Raw genomic sequence first — 14,240 nt, forward strand, 5'->3', positions numbered from 1 at the left:
TCTATTTTTAAGCCTGTCATTATGTTGTAATTCCAAATGAGTTATTAGTTTAAAATGGCCTCCACCAATTGTTCTTTTGCACTTCCCTTGACAAAAGCAAAGTGAATGTCTCCTTCAAATGTAGTAGCTCGGGTTGTATAACTTGTACAATTTTGTTTGCAAAATGGTGAAATCTAACTTGTTTGCATTTTGTGATTATTTCAAGGAAAATTAGCAGAACAACCCCGACTGCCAGTAAAGAGCTGAAAACTGCAAATGAGCCAAAGGTGGTTGACAGTGCTTCAACTCCATCTTCCCAAGAAAAGACTATACCAACTCCTTCAAAGCAATGGCTAATAAGCCTTCTACACCGAATATTAGGCGGAGGGGGTTCTTTTGGGCATGTCAAAAGTAAGCAATGAAACATTTTTCCCAGTGATTTCTGCGGTGATTGGGATCTGAAAATTTATAGAGTCTTAGTGTTTTGAAGGGGTTACCAAGAAAGCAGATGATGGAAAGGTTGTGGATATTGTCTATGTGGACTTTAGTAAGGCCTTTTACAAGATCCCACATGGCAGGTGAGTTCAGAAGGAATGGGAGAAGTCAGAGTGAAAGTGGATGATTGATTCTCGGACTGGAGGCCTGTGCCTCAGGGTTTGGAATTGAGTCTATTGTTGTCTGGATGATCGAGGTAAATTGGATCAGCAAGTTTGGTGATGACAATAAGATTGGAGGCGTTGTGGACCGTGAGAAAGGCTTTCAAAGCTTGCAGAGGGATTTGGACCGACTGGAAAAAGGGCTAGAAAGTGGCAGATGGAATTTAATGCAGAAAGGTGTGAGTGGTTGTTGCATTTTGGTAGGACGTACACAGTAAATGGTAGGGCACTGACGAGAGCAGAGGAACAAAGAGATCTGGGAATTCAGATAGATAATTCTCTGAAAGTGGTGTTATAGGTAGACAGGCTTGTAAAGAAAGCTTTTGGCATCTTGGCCTCAAATATTGAGTACTCCAGTTGGGATGTCACGGTAAACTTGTACAAGACATTAGTGAGGTCAAATTTGTAATATTGTGTACATTATTTGGTCACCAAACTACAGGAAGGATATCAGTAAGATTGAAAGAGTGCAGATAAGATTTACTAGGATGTTGCCAGGTCTTCAGGAGTTGAGTTGAAGGGAAAGACTTTATTCTTTGGGGTGTAGAAGAATGAGGGGAGATTTGATAGAGTAAATGGGAGTAGGCTCTTTCCATTTAGATTGGGGGAGATAAATACAAGAGGACATGCCTTTAGGGTGAAAGGGGAAACATTAGGGGGAAATTCTTCACTCAATGGTGGGAGTGTGGTCTCACCAAAGATTTGTAGAGTTGCAACATAATCTCTCTATTCTTGAACTCAATTCCCCCATTAATGAAGCCCAGCATCTCATAAGCCAATCAACTTGCATGACGACCTTGAGGGATGTATGGATTTGGACCCCAAGGTCCCTCTGTTCATCCACACTCTGAAGTAGCTGACCATTAATCCTGCATTCAGCCTTCTGGTTTTTCTTTCCAAAATTCATCAACTCACACTTATCCAGATTGAATTCCATATGCTACTTCTCTGCCCAACTCTGCATCCTACCTATATTATTTTGTAACCTACGACAACCTTCAGCACCATCACAACTCTCCGACCTTCATATTATCAGCAAACTTACTGACCTAGTTGATTCTAGAACAATTACTAGCATTGAAAGGCTTTTGGAAATGCACCGAAATAGGCAAGCCATAGAAGGATGAAGACAAATGGGATCAATGTTGAGGGTCAAAATGTCTGTATGGTCATTAATGAGCCAGAAGGCTTGTTTCTATGATCTGCAATTGTTTTTTTTAAAATTCTTAAAAATGAGCCTTGAAGTTGAAGTGCTATATTTGGGAAATATCCCATTTCCCAATGGTTAGCCATACTCAGTTGAATTTTTTCTCCTCTTTGGTCAGAATGGTGTCGATGGCTTTGTATGGTGCACTCTTTCATTGTTTTTTGTACACATTGTATTTGCATCTCTAATATCTCCTTTTTGGTGTGCTTTCCTATACTTCCCATAATCAGTTATTTTATTTTTTATTTGCCCTTGTGAAAGGCTGTCTTTCGGCCTGATGGCTAAGTGGATTTATTTCTCAAAATGTATACTTGCTACCTCAAACAACAAAGATTAGTTTCTAGTGTTTTTGCATTTGAACTCTGAATAGAATGATCATGTGGGTGACAGCTCTGTTTTCTTGATGTCAAAATTTAAAATATCAAGTTTCAAGTGGCACTTTGCTGAATGATTCATATTGTGGTACAATCCTAGAAGATCTGAGATTATAGTTAGATTTTTGATTCATCTCTAATTGGGGCGGGGGGGGTGAGGAAAAAAAAGGAATCTTAGCCCCTTTTCCACTGGCACCTTAATTCTAGAAATTAACTGGGACAGGGGCCAGAGGAAAAAGAAAACTGTCAGCATGCCAGCATCAAATGACGTCACACTGGGGGATAACCACCTCAACCCCTACTTGTATCCCTGGTGTCAGCTGATGCCGGTGTACTGATTTAAAAACAGTGGAAAATGGACAACAGAAATCATCAGTTTCCAGTTGAAGGTAGAACGTTCCAATCCATGGGGATGAGTTGTGTCCCAGTTAAGGATGGCCTAGTGGAAACGGCACAAAGGGCTTCCTATCCCTGGACACTGTCCAGCCAATTAACTGGGATGTGAGTGGAAAAGGGGCTTTAGTATGCATTGGATCAGTGTGGTTGATGGCCAGACGTTCAGGCCTTTCCATTGCTGCACAACTGTTTTAAAATGATTTTGGTGGACATCTTGGGTTAGAAAGGAGATTTGAAGGGGTTGGGGAGGGAAGATCAACCAGGTTGACTATTGTTGATTTTCATTTTAATGAAGAAGCTTGGTTTGAATGTAAAGATTAGCTGCATGGGAAAGTCACTTCCAGGGAAGGATGGTGAAATTAGAAATTTAGTGTTAAATAAATTAGTCATGCAGCATAGAAATGAGCCCTTTGGCTAACTGAATCTGTGCTGACTACAAAGCACCTCCTTGTTTTCTTCCCACATTATTTTCTTCTCTAACCAATTGGCTTCCCACAGATTCTAACTCCACTACGCAAGGTATAATTTGTGTCCAATCAGCACATCACTGGAAGGCGGGGGGGGTGGGGGGCGTGGGGAGAACTGGAGACCCAAAGTAAATCCATGCAATCACAGGGAGAACTTGCAAACTGCACGTGGACAGCTCTGGAGTCTGGATGAAACCTGGGTTGCCAAAGTGGTGAAGCAGCAACTCCACAAATTGCACAACTCTGTCGCTTAAGTGAAGAGCTGAGGGGGTTACTGTGGCATTTTTACAGTTATTCCTCTCTTCATTTTACTTTGGAACTGTTATCTTCAAATAATCATTGCAATGTGTACAATTCATTTGTTCTTGGCTATTGACCTGTAGTTATGGCTAATAGTTGGAATAACATAGTTAATCTGCAACACACCTGATCTGTATTTTGTACAAAATGATAGTTGATATTTTACTCTGTTATTAAATCATGAACTGGCATTTACTGTTCAATTATCCCAGAACATTACCAACAATGACAATTTTCCAGTAATGTGCAAATGGTTTAAATTCTTTACTGTTTAAAATAGCCAGTTATATTTCCTTGCCAAATTTTTGTTTCTGTTCCACTTTGGCAGGAATACATTTGCTATGAACAAGTGTAACTGTGATTATCATTTGATTTGCAGCTGAGAAGGATGAATTAAGTGGGTGTGGCCGGTGAGTAATAAGTTTTCCTTTGAGAGATACACGTGTGCATAAATGAAATGAGACTAATTCGGGTAAAGATAATAGTTGTGTAATTTGAAGCTACCATTGCTTTTGGGGGTGGGGGGGGAGGAAATGAAGCTGATTCTTCGCCATCTCTATTGTATAGTCTAGTATGTAGGATATTTGGGAGGTTGGGAAAATTTTGCAATACTTATGCTCCAAACAAATGTGAATTAAAAACCTTTGGCAATGTTTGACGTGTGCAATTTTGTTGCAAATAAGAATTTTGGAAATGATGTTGGAAGCACTTAAAAGTATACTTTAGCGAGGTGCTTGTTAGTGGGAGCAGTCTGACACATTGAATTCAAAGCATTGTGTTTTCTGTAGAATTCTTCTGATTGATAAATATTGCCAGCATGACATAATCTTTTCAATGCAGTATTAAATACTTTTCTACAGTTAAATAAAGGTCATTAAAAGCTATTTGTGACTGAGGTTGAAAGTAGAGATAGAAAGACCTACCAAATGTTGCCAGGATATGTGTAGAACCAAGTTAAAATAGGGGTTGTTCTCTAATTAATACTTGAGAATTATGTACAAATTTATTTTTAGAAGAGAACCATCATGAGTGGGGCATTTTGTGTTTAGTTTTGATTGTCTTTTGGATCAATGAGAGGAAAATTATCAAGAATTTTTCATTCTGGTACTGTGTGGAGGTTCACTAGTATTACTCAGGAGGATTCAAGTCAGAGGAGTGGGTGGTGGTGGGGGGGAGGGGGCGGTGGTGGATGGGACCCTCAACAGCAGGATAGTGAGTTGAGGCAATGGCAGATGTTGGGTAAAATGAGCCTGAAATGAGGAACAGGAAGGGATGGGTGAATGGTAACAGTGAGACTTTGGAGCTGAAGTGTGTTTATTTTAATTCAAGGAATTTAGGCAAGAAGATGATACAAGAGCCTGAGTTGGTACTTGAAATTATAATGCTGTAGCTATTACAGATTCATGGCTTCATGAGGGACAGGATTGACATGTTAATATTTCTGGGTTTTGTTTTGGACAGGATAGAGGAGTTAATAAGATGGAGGTGCAGAATTACTAATCCTATGGGACCTGCTGGATACTTGCACTATTTGGTACAAATAACTTTTGGCAGACTTCCACTAAAATCTGTTTATTTTTTTTCTAGACAAATTAGGAGTTCAAAAAGTGCGACAGATTTAAGTGAATCAAAATCCTCATCCAATGCACAAAAGCCATCCTCATCAGCAATGCCTTGTCAGAGGCCAACAGTGTCATCAATTGCATCAAAGCTAAGATTGACACAGTCTAATTCTACACTAAAAACACGTGGAGTTTCTCAACACATAAATATTAAGAAATGTAAGTGTGGCAGTCCTCATCTGATTCAATCTTGACAAGTCACCTGCCATAGGCACATCAGTGGGTTTGTGATGTGATTTTTCTTTTTAATACTAAGTTTGTATACAACTTTTTTTATTAGTTGCAAAATCGTGCATTTAGGTTTTACCAGGAGAAACAAATTAAATGTCCTTTGGAATGCTTTGAGATCTAATGCTGATGAAATAGTGTTTTTGTTTTCATTTGCTGTGCACAAAATGATTGCTACAATTTCTTACAATAAAGCGGTAATATTTCGTATACTTTGACTTTTAGATTTGTTGTGGAAGGAGTAAAATAATTAGGATCTTTTAATTCTCAAAATATTTTTATTGATTTTACATTAAATATAGAATGCAAAACATAAGTTTAAAAAAAATACACAAATCAACATATTATATCACATCACATCCATAATAGCAAAAGTAAATATAATTAGATGAAAATGAATTATATAAAAAATGAATCAAGCCAAACAAAATTTGATGATCTCACAACACATCCAATTGAACGTCAACTTCTGAAGAGCAAATCTGTTTTATATTCATGGAGAGAAATCGGGTACATTTTTAGCTAATCAGTTGAGGGGATTTGAAGATGAGTGTCAAATTGCAACGATTGAAATGGAAAATGACAGTATAACTACAGATCATTCTGAGGTGAATGATCCTTTTAGGAAATTTTACTCGGGACTCTACATTTCTGAATTTGCAAAATGGTAGTAATACGATGGAATTTCTGAATCAATTGAATATTCCCAGATGATAGAATGAGTTTATTCCACAAAGAAATAGTTGCTGCTATCTATTTATTACAAGCAGGATGGGTTCCCTGCAGAGATTTTTAAATCATTCTCTAAATTGCCTGCACCTCATTTCGGTTCTATAACTATCTGACTCCATTAAATATGGTAATTACTGGTATCCTTCAACGAAGCATGCATCTCACTTTTACCAAAGAAAGGTAAATATCCAGTGGAGTGTGTTTATTAAACGAGGATGTTAAAATTCTGGCCAAGATTTTGCCCTGTAGATTGGAGAACATTCTGACTTCAATTGTTTCGAAGATCAGATTGTTTTTTTTTAAAAAAGTTACTCTTATTTTAGACAATAGACAATAGGAGCTGGAGTAGGCCATTTGGCCCGTCGGGCCAGCACCGCCATTTTAGATCATGGCTGATCATTACCATCAGTACCCCTTTCCAGCCTTATCCCCATAACCCTTAACTCCGTTACCCACAAGAGTCTTATCTAACTCTCTTTTGAACATAGTCAGCGAATCCGCCTCTACCACCCTCTGTGGCAGAGCATTCCACAGATTCACACTTCTCTGGGTAAAAAAATGCTTTCTCATCTCCGTCATAAAGGGCCTACCCTGTATTCTTAAACTATGCCCTCTAGTCCTCGTCTCCCCCATCATTGGGAACAAGTAATCAGACTTCACCTTGTCTATCCCCCTGATGATTTTGTATACCTCAATCATGTCCCCCCTCATCCTTCTAAACTCCAATGGATACAAGTCCAGTTTTTCTAGCCTTGCTGCATATGACAACCCTGCCATATGACAACCCTGCATATTTGTTGCTTAATGGATATTGTATTTCTAGCACAGTGTATGAATGTGTTCTTTCTTTAGATGCTGAGAAAGCGTTCGATCAGGTGGAATGGGGGGTATCTAATTTCGACTTTATAAAAATTCAGTTTTGGATCATGTTTTGTTACATGGATTAAATTGGTGTATTTGTGCTCTACTGCTTCAATTCTTACTAACTCTCAATTGTTTCAGCCTTTCAATTTGCAAAGGGGTACTTGCCAAGGATGCCCCATGAGTCCACTACTTTTTGATCTGATTATAGAACCTCTTGGTGATTGCATTTCGGGAGTGTCAAGATATTTCTGGGATCTGGAGGAAGGGGATTGAACATCACGTATTTCTGCCTGTGAATGATTTTTTTACTTTACGTATCAGAGCCCCTGATGCCTCCTTTCCCTGTGTGTTGTCACCTACTCTCTGTTTTAGTCGATTTTCAGGATAGAAATTAAATTCACATAAAAGTGAACTTCTTCCTTTGAATGTGTCTGCTTCAGTGTATACCAGTTCTCCTTTTAAGTTTATGAGGAATCAGTTAATTTATCTTGGTATCATACTTATTAAAATCATAATAATCTTTTCAAATAAAATTTTCTTATTAAATCATGTGAAACAATCTTTCATGCATTGGTCTCCCAGTCTACAACTTTGGTTGGTTGTATCAATTCTATCTAAATTTGTATCAATTCTATCTAAATTTGTATCCCTTTTACAATCTATACCACTTGTTAATTCCTCAATCGTTTTTTGACTTGCTTGATTTGGCTACATCATAAATTTGGAAGGGTAAGCACACTTGTCTCAATAAAGCTCATTTATATAAAAAAAAAAAAAAAAAAAAAAAAATTGCAAAGGCACTACCGAACTTTAGGTTTTATTATTAGGTGGTCAATATACATAACCTCATACTTTGGTGATATTTTCATAACCGAGTTGACTGTCTATCATGGGTTACAATGAGCTTAACTTTTGTTTAGATAAGTCAATTGACAATCCAGTTGTCAGATACTCGGAGAGTCTGGGTTCAGTTCAGGAGCATTTTGGACAACGTGATGTTTTTGTTTCCAATCAGCTTTGCAAGATTCTGCTTTTCAAATTTGGCACGGAAGGGATATTGAGCATTTCAGGTTTTTTTAATAGTACTTTTATATCGTCTCAACAATTCTCTGAGGAGTACAATTTACAGAATACAGAATACTCTTTTTTTAGATATTTACAAATCAGCCATTTTCTTCAATCTCAAATGCCTGGTTTTCCTTGAGCACCAGATGTGAATGATATTGAGCATTTCAGATTTTTTTTAATAGTACTTTTACATCGTCTCAACAATTCTCTGAGGAGTACAATTTACAGAATACTCTTTTTTTTAGATATTTACAAATCAGCCATTTTCTTCAATCTCAAATGCCTGGTTTTCCTTGAGCACCAGATGTGAATGTTGTGGATACACTTCTTAGTTTACATCCTTAGTGTAAAGGTTTAATTTCCTTTATTTATAATGAAATTGCTGACCTAAGGCATGCCCTGATACTTGAAATTAAAAATGCTTGGGAACAGGAATTCAATTTGTCCATATCAGAAGAGATCTGGGACTCTATTTTTAGGTTAGTCAATACTACGTTGTTATGTGTTCGCCATTGTTTATTACAATTTAAAGTTGTACACAGGGCCCATATTTCCAAAGCCAAATTATCTCATACCTATCCAGAGGTAAACTCGTGTTTTGATAAATGCAAGAGAGATGAGGCCTCTTTAATTCACATGTTTTGGTTTTCTTCTAGTCTTGAAGTACTGGAGGGATGTTTCCAAATGTTTATCTTGGATATAAAGTTAGAACCAATTGCTTTGGTAGCTTTCAATGGCAGAAGATGTTTTGTTGACTCCAAATAAATATGGCATCTTGTCTTTTATTCTCTTTTGGCTAGATATGCTGTACTACTCAGATGGAAGAACACAGCCCCGCCTACTCGTACTCAGTGGCTGAAAGATGTTATGATTTGTTTAAGTTTAGAAAAGATTCAATATTCAATTAACAATTCTAGCATAAGATTCCAAACAATGTTTGGGCCATTTTTGTTTTGAATTATTATTACAATCTTTAGATATGTAATCTGAGTTTTGTTGGCTTTATTCATTTCACTTTTAGGAGTGGTTTATTGTCTCTTTCTACCATGCAATGTTGTTAGAGGGATGGGGTTTTGATTAACATTAGATTTTTCAATTTTTGTTGTTTTACTTTTGCCTGTTATATTCACTTTTGCTAATGTTACTATTGGATCTTTTAATTCTCAAGTATTTTTTTCAAAGTAAAAATCCTTTGTGTTTTCTGATCGTCATCAGAAAGGTTTTGATACTTCAGCAAAGTTTTAATTGCTACCATGACGATGGCTCAGCATACTGAACGTTGTTTGTCCAGTAAAATAAAATATAAATTGAACACCGGTGAAATTTAATGAATTCAAGCAAAAATATTTCTGACATTCCATGAATCCAGTTGCAATCAGAATGCAATTCTGGAATCGTCTTTTGCTTCTGATTTTTTTACTTCCATTTTCCTCTGAACATCATTTATTGAAGGTTTCCTGTTTATAGTAATAAAGTTTTCAAGAATATTTCTACCCAATTACTGCTGGATGAATGATAAATAGAATAACTTTTAAATTCCTAAAACATTTTGCTCAGGCTTGGTAGCTTTGGTTTATACAAATTTAATTGCCGTAATTACATTCAATCCCAAATCCTGGGAAGTTGTGAAATTGAAAGCAACGAATTAATAGATAAATGTCAGAAAAGAATAGCTACAATCAAACAACTTTTAACAGTGAAGTATTTTTAGTGTGCTTAAAATTCAGGAAACTGCAGTCGTTCTTAATGGAACACCGTGATGCTTTGCTGGAGCCTCCATGATAAGAACCATCAATCATGGGCCAACGTTGCACAGCTCAGACACTGATTTCTTTTGGACTTGTACGCCACAATAAACAGTATATCATCGTTCCTTCTTGCAAAGTCATTTCCCTTCCCCATCATTTCACAGAACTTTGAATTTTGTGCAGTGAACAGCATGGTTTTATGGTTGAAACTCAATTCAGTGGAATGTTAATGTAAATATATGACCATTCCATTGGTCTGTGTGTTGTATTTCATTGAGAATACTGATTCATTTTTTGTAGTTAGAATGTATTATGCTTTTCCAGTAGAATACAGGACAGTAATAATTTTGAATTATTTTTGTTTTGCAGCAAATAAAGAAAAAAATGAAGGATTAAACCCGCAAGTATTTTTAAAACTCCTTTGGGTTCTATGAATGCGCTGCTTGCTGCTACTTTGGTTTGATGCTGAGGCAAAGGTTGAGAATGCTGCTTAATGACTAATGTGCTTCAGAAAACTAGCTGCGTCAATGATTCTTATTTGGTATGAAGCGTACAAGTGGCTGTAATGGGAATTTGGCATAGTACGACCAGAGAAGAATTAGTTAGCGCACCAACCTACGTACACCAATACAGCAACAGATTCTAGTGCAGGTCGAGGAAGGGGGTTCTTTTCTAGATTCCACAATAGGATCCTGAGTGTGACAGCACCAGCACGACCTCTCCTTTGCTTGAGAGATATTCATCACTACGAGAGTTGCCAGAGTTAGTAGCCTCTCAGTATATATGGAGATAATGAGGATCATCAAGAGATCAGCAGCAGAAAGGGATTAAAAACTTTAAATTCCTGGATATCAGCATCTCTGAAGATCTGTCCTGGGGCCTCCATGTCGACCCAATCACAAGGAAGGCTCACCAGCAGCTAGACTTTGTGAGGAGTTTGAGGAGCTTTGGGATGTCACCAAAGACTCTTGCAAATTTCTACAGGTGGCCTCTAGAGAACATTCTGACTGGTTGCATCAGTGTTTGCTATGGAGTTGCCAATGCTCAGTACAGGAAAAGGCTACAGAGAGTTGTGAACTTGACCAGCACCTTCATGTACATCAGTCTTTACTCCACTGAAGACTCCACTACAAGAGGTGGTGTCTTAAGAAAGCAGCTTCTATCTTCATAGATCTTCATTATCCAAGCCATTCCCTCTGCACACTGCTACCATCAGAAAGGAGCCTGAAGACAAACAAAAGCAACTCTTTCCCTCTGCCATCAGATTTCTAAATGGGCAATGAATCACAGCAACTCCAGTGGCGTCACCATTTTTTGATAAAGGAAGACACAATTACAACAGTTAAAAAGCATTTGGACGGATATTTAGGCAGGAAGTGAGTAGTGAGACAAGGACATAATACAGGCAAATGGAAAGAGTTGGGATTGGTATAACAGTCAGAAGATGTGGGGTTGAAAGGGTCTATTTCTGTGCTTATTCACTTTTCAGTGAATACAAGTACAAACCATTTTTTGTGTTGGTCAATGTGCATAATGTTTTTAAGCTGGTTGTTAAGCCAATGTTATAGCCAACTTTAAACTCCGTGCTCCTTGATAGAATCTAATTAGCATCTTGTACTAGTAAAACATTGCCTTCTGATTTCAGGGTTCCAAAACTTGGATTCTCCTAAAGGAGATTGAATGCAGGAAATATTTGTTCACATGGAAACTTATAGTAAAGGCAGAGCTGAAGTCTTGGTTGTACTTTTATTTGGATAATCCCTTTAAAATAAAATGTCCCACACTATTACCAAGAATTGTAAATGGAACAAATCAGCCCTGATTACCAAAATTTTGGTCAAATGTTGTTATGAAAGTTTCATAACTCTGGAAGTTAATTAACTAACTTTTTGGCTTCCAAGGAAATCATTGGAGTTAATTGAGGATTTCTGAGATGGACATTGTTAAGATTTTGTGCTACTTCCTGTGATTATTTTTTAAAAAAAAAAGTTGCTTTCTGAGGCTTATGGTAATATTTCAAATGTCAAATTTGCTGTTTTGGTGGTATGAATCAAAATGCCACTGGGGGATTTTTAAAAAAATAGTTTCCCCAGTCCATGCAACAAGATTGGATGTACCCTTCACAAATCTCAAGATTGGAAGAAAAATGCATAGATTTTGTAGCTGGATGCTTTCATATCCCTGATTGAGATGATCATGATTTTCCAGGTATTCCCTGGCACTCATTTTGTTGTGCAGTGATCTACAGCATTTCTACATTGTTCTGAATTCTATTTTTGTTATTATTTTAACCATGAGAGATTGTTTTTCAGACAATAGGTTAGGTTTTAATGACTTGTATTCTTTTCTAGAGAATCTTCAGTGGAGGAGTGTACAAAGAAGTTAAAAGGTGAGCGAACTAGGACCATATTTCGTGATCATCAGTCAAACAAAATGTTGGAAAAATTGATAACGTTGCCTCAATCTCAGGAAATAGATGCATTGAAATTTGCACAGGCTGTTTTGGTTAAAATTAACCACTATTTATGGGAAGTGAAGAAACTGATGCGAGATGACTTGTGTTTATATACCTTAAAGTGCAGTAGAATGAAGAACTATAATCAGACTTGGAAGATCCTGAGGTAGTTTGACAGGCTAGATGTTGAGATTTTTGTTTTACAAGTGGGAGAATCAGGATCAAGAGGATACAGTTACAAGATAAGAAATTGGTTGTTCAAAGTTGTGGTGCAGGGAAATTCTCTAAAAGTAGTGAATCTCTGTGCTTCTCTGCTTCAGTGGGAGGTGGAGAGTAGATCATTGGATAGATAAGATACAGTAGATAAATATAAGAAACCTTGATGAATTGGGCATTATGGGGAACTCGCACAGGAGTTGAGGTTGGCGTAGATCATACTGCTCCTGCTTTGCGAGTTGAGATTTGGTCTTGCAACTTTTCTCATTGCTGCTCAATGTATCCCACTCATCCCAGTTGTAAATGGACTTTAAAATACAAAGTTTTCCAACAGATGGCAATTATAAAGATATGTATACAAAATATATGCATGTGTATCACTACCTGCATTTGAATTTGTGAATCGATTTCCCATACATTTCTTTACAGGGGCCCGAATTGTACCATCTCGGTTCAGAGAAGCTGCAGCCATGAGGAAGAAAGTAGTCAACAAGGTAAGAGGTGATGCTTTCCTAACTTATCCTTGCCGAGAGCAGGTAAAATAGAAGTTTACTTTATTTAATTGCTGAAATCTAAATTTAAGTTCCAAATTGGGTGAAGGATTACTAAAGGGTTTGGGGGAGTTTGATATTTCCTTTCCTGATTTAGTGTTGTTTTGATTCAGCAGGTGTTCATTTTGTGTTGAATCTTGCTGAGCAAGGATTGCTCAGCAGATTTTCTTTGGCACTCTTTTCATGAGATTGAGGACAGAATGACCCGTGCATTTATTCCTGCCTTCACATCACCATTAATGTTGTATTTATCTTGGAAGCTGTAAAATTAGTTCCCAACATGATCTTATTGGTAGGTCCTTGAAATAAAAGGAGCTTAAGCACCTTGTGTTTGGATAGTAGGTTTCCTTCATTTTAGACTCCAAGATGACAAGAATCAACAGTAAATATTTTAGGGAGCTGCCCCTAAGAGATTCTAATCATTGAAAGTTTATCTCCTTGAACGTGTCTACTGCTGGGTATTATGTCAATAATGCTGCACTAAATAAGCATCCGTAGATGGCAGAGGTCGACAGCATCGAGTCCACGCTGCTGAAGATCCAGCTGCGCTGGGTGGGTCACGTCTCCAGAATGGAGGACTATCGCCTTCCCAAGATCGTGTTCTATGGCGAGCTCTCCACTGGCCACCGTGACAGAGGTGCACCAAAGAAGAGGTACAAGGACTGCCTAAAGAAAGCTCTTGGTGCCTGCCACATTGACCCCCGCCAGTGGGCTGATCTCGCCTCAAACCGTGCATCTTGGCGCCTCACAGTTCGGCGGGCAGCAACCTCCTTTGAAGAAGACCGCAGAGCCCACCTCACTGACAAAAGGCAAAGGAGGAAAAACCCAACACCCAACCCCAACCCACCAATTTTCCCCTGCAACCGCTGCAACCATGTCTGCCTGGCCCGCATCGGACTTGTCAGCCACAAACGAGCCTGCAGCTGACGTGGACATTTACCCTCTCCATAAATCTTCGTCCGCGAAGCCAAGCCAAAGAAATAAGCATCCTAAACTTGTTAATTCTCCGAGGTAAAAATGCAGTTACCAAAGTAATCTCCATAATTTGAGTTTGGGTTGTGAATGTGTGGAAAACTAATCTGCATCTTAATTTCACAAATGTATAAATGGAGTTTCAGGAAAGCACATGGGCCTTTATTGTCAAGTAGTGAAGACAGTGCAATATAACACTGTCTGCTGTAAGGTAGACAGATTTGCCATTAGCAGAAATTGTCTGAAGGGCCTCTTACAGTTAGAAAGAGAATCCTTCACAGTTAGAGTGTCTGTGCATCCTCCTCCTGCATTGGTGTAGCCACACAGTCCTGTCCCAACCATCAGCAGCTAGAGCTGCAGATCTGAACCTCTGACACTATCAGGAAACCTTCACCCTCTCGTATC

The 14,240-nt window shown here is 38.1% G+C and overlaps 1 protein-coding gene across 1 annotated transcript in view; it reads left to right on the forward strand.

The window, feature by feature from the left end:
* Positions 1-550: 550 nt before the first annotated feature.
* Positions 551-14,240, forward strand: part of haus8 (HAUS augmin like complex subunit 8) — a 48,329-nt gene continuing 34,639 nt past the window's right edge. Inside the window, exons 1-6 of the mRNA XM_069923218.1 lie at positions 551-557; positions 3,759-3,789; positions 4,967-5,160; positions 10,011-10,041; positions 11,993-12,030; positions 12,742-12,806. Of these exons, the coding sequence (XP_069779319.1) occupies positions 551-557; positions 3,759-3,789; positions 4,967-5,160; positions 10,011-10,041; positions 11,993-12,030; positions 12,742-12,806 (366 nt within the window). The remainder of the gene's footprint in view (positions 558-3,758; positions 3,790-4,966; positions 5,161-10,010; positions 10,042-11,992; positions 12,031-12,741; positions 12,807-14,240) is intronic.

The sequence above is a fragment of the Narcine bancroftii genome, chromosome 3, assembly GCF_036971445.1.
Source record: "Narcine bancroftii isolate sNarBan1 chromosome 3, sNarBan1.hap1, whole genome shotgun sequence".
Classification (NCBI taxonomy): Eukaryota; Metazoa; Chordata; class Chondrichthyes; order Torpediniformes; family Narcinidae; genus Narcine; species Narcine bancroftii.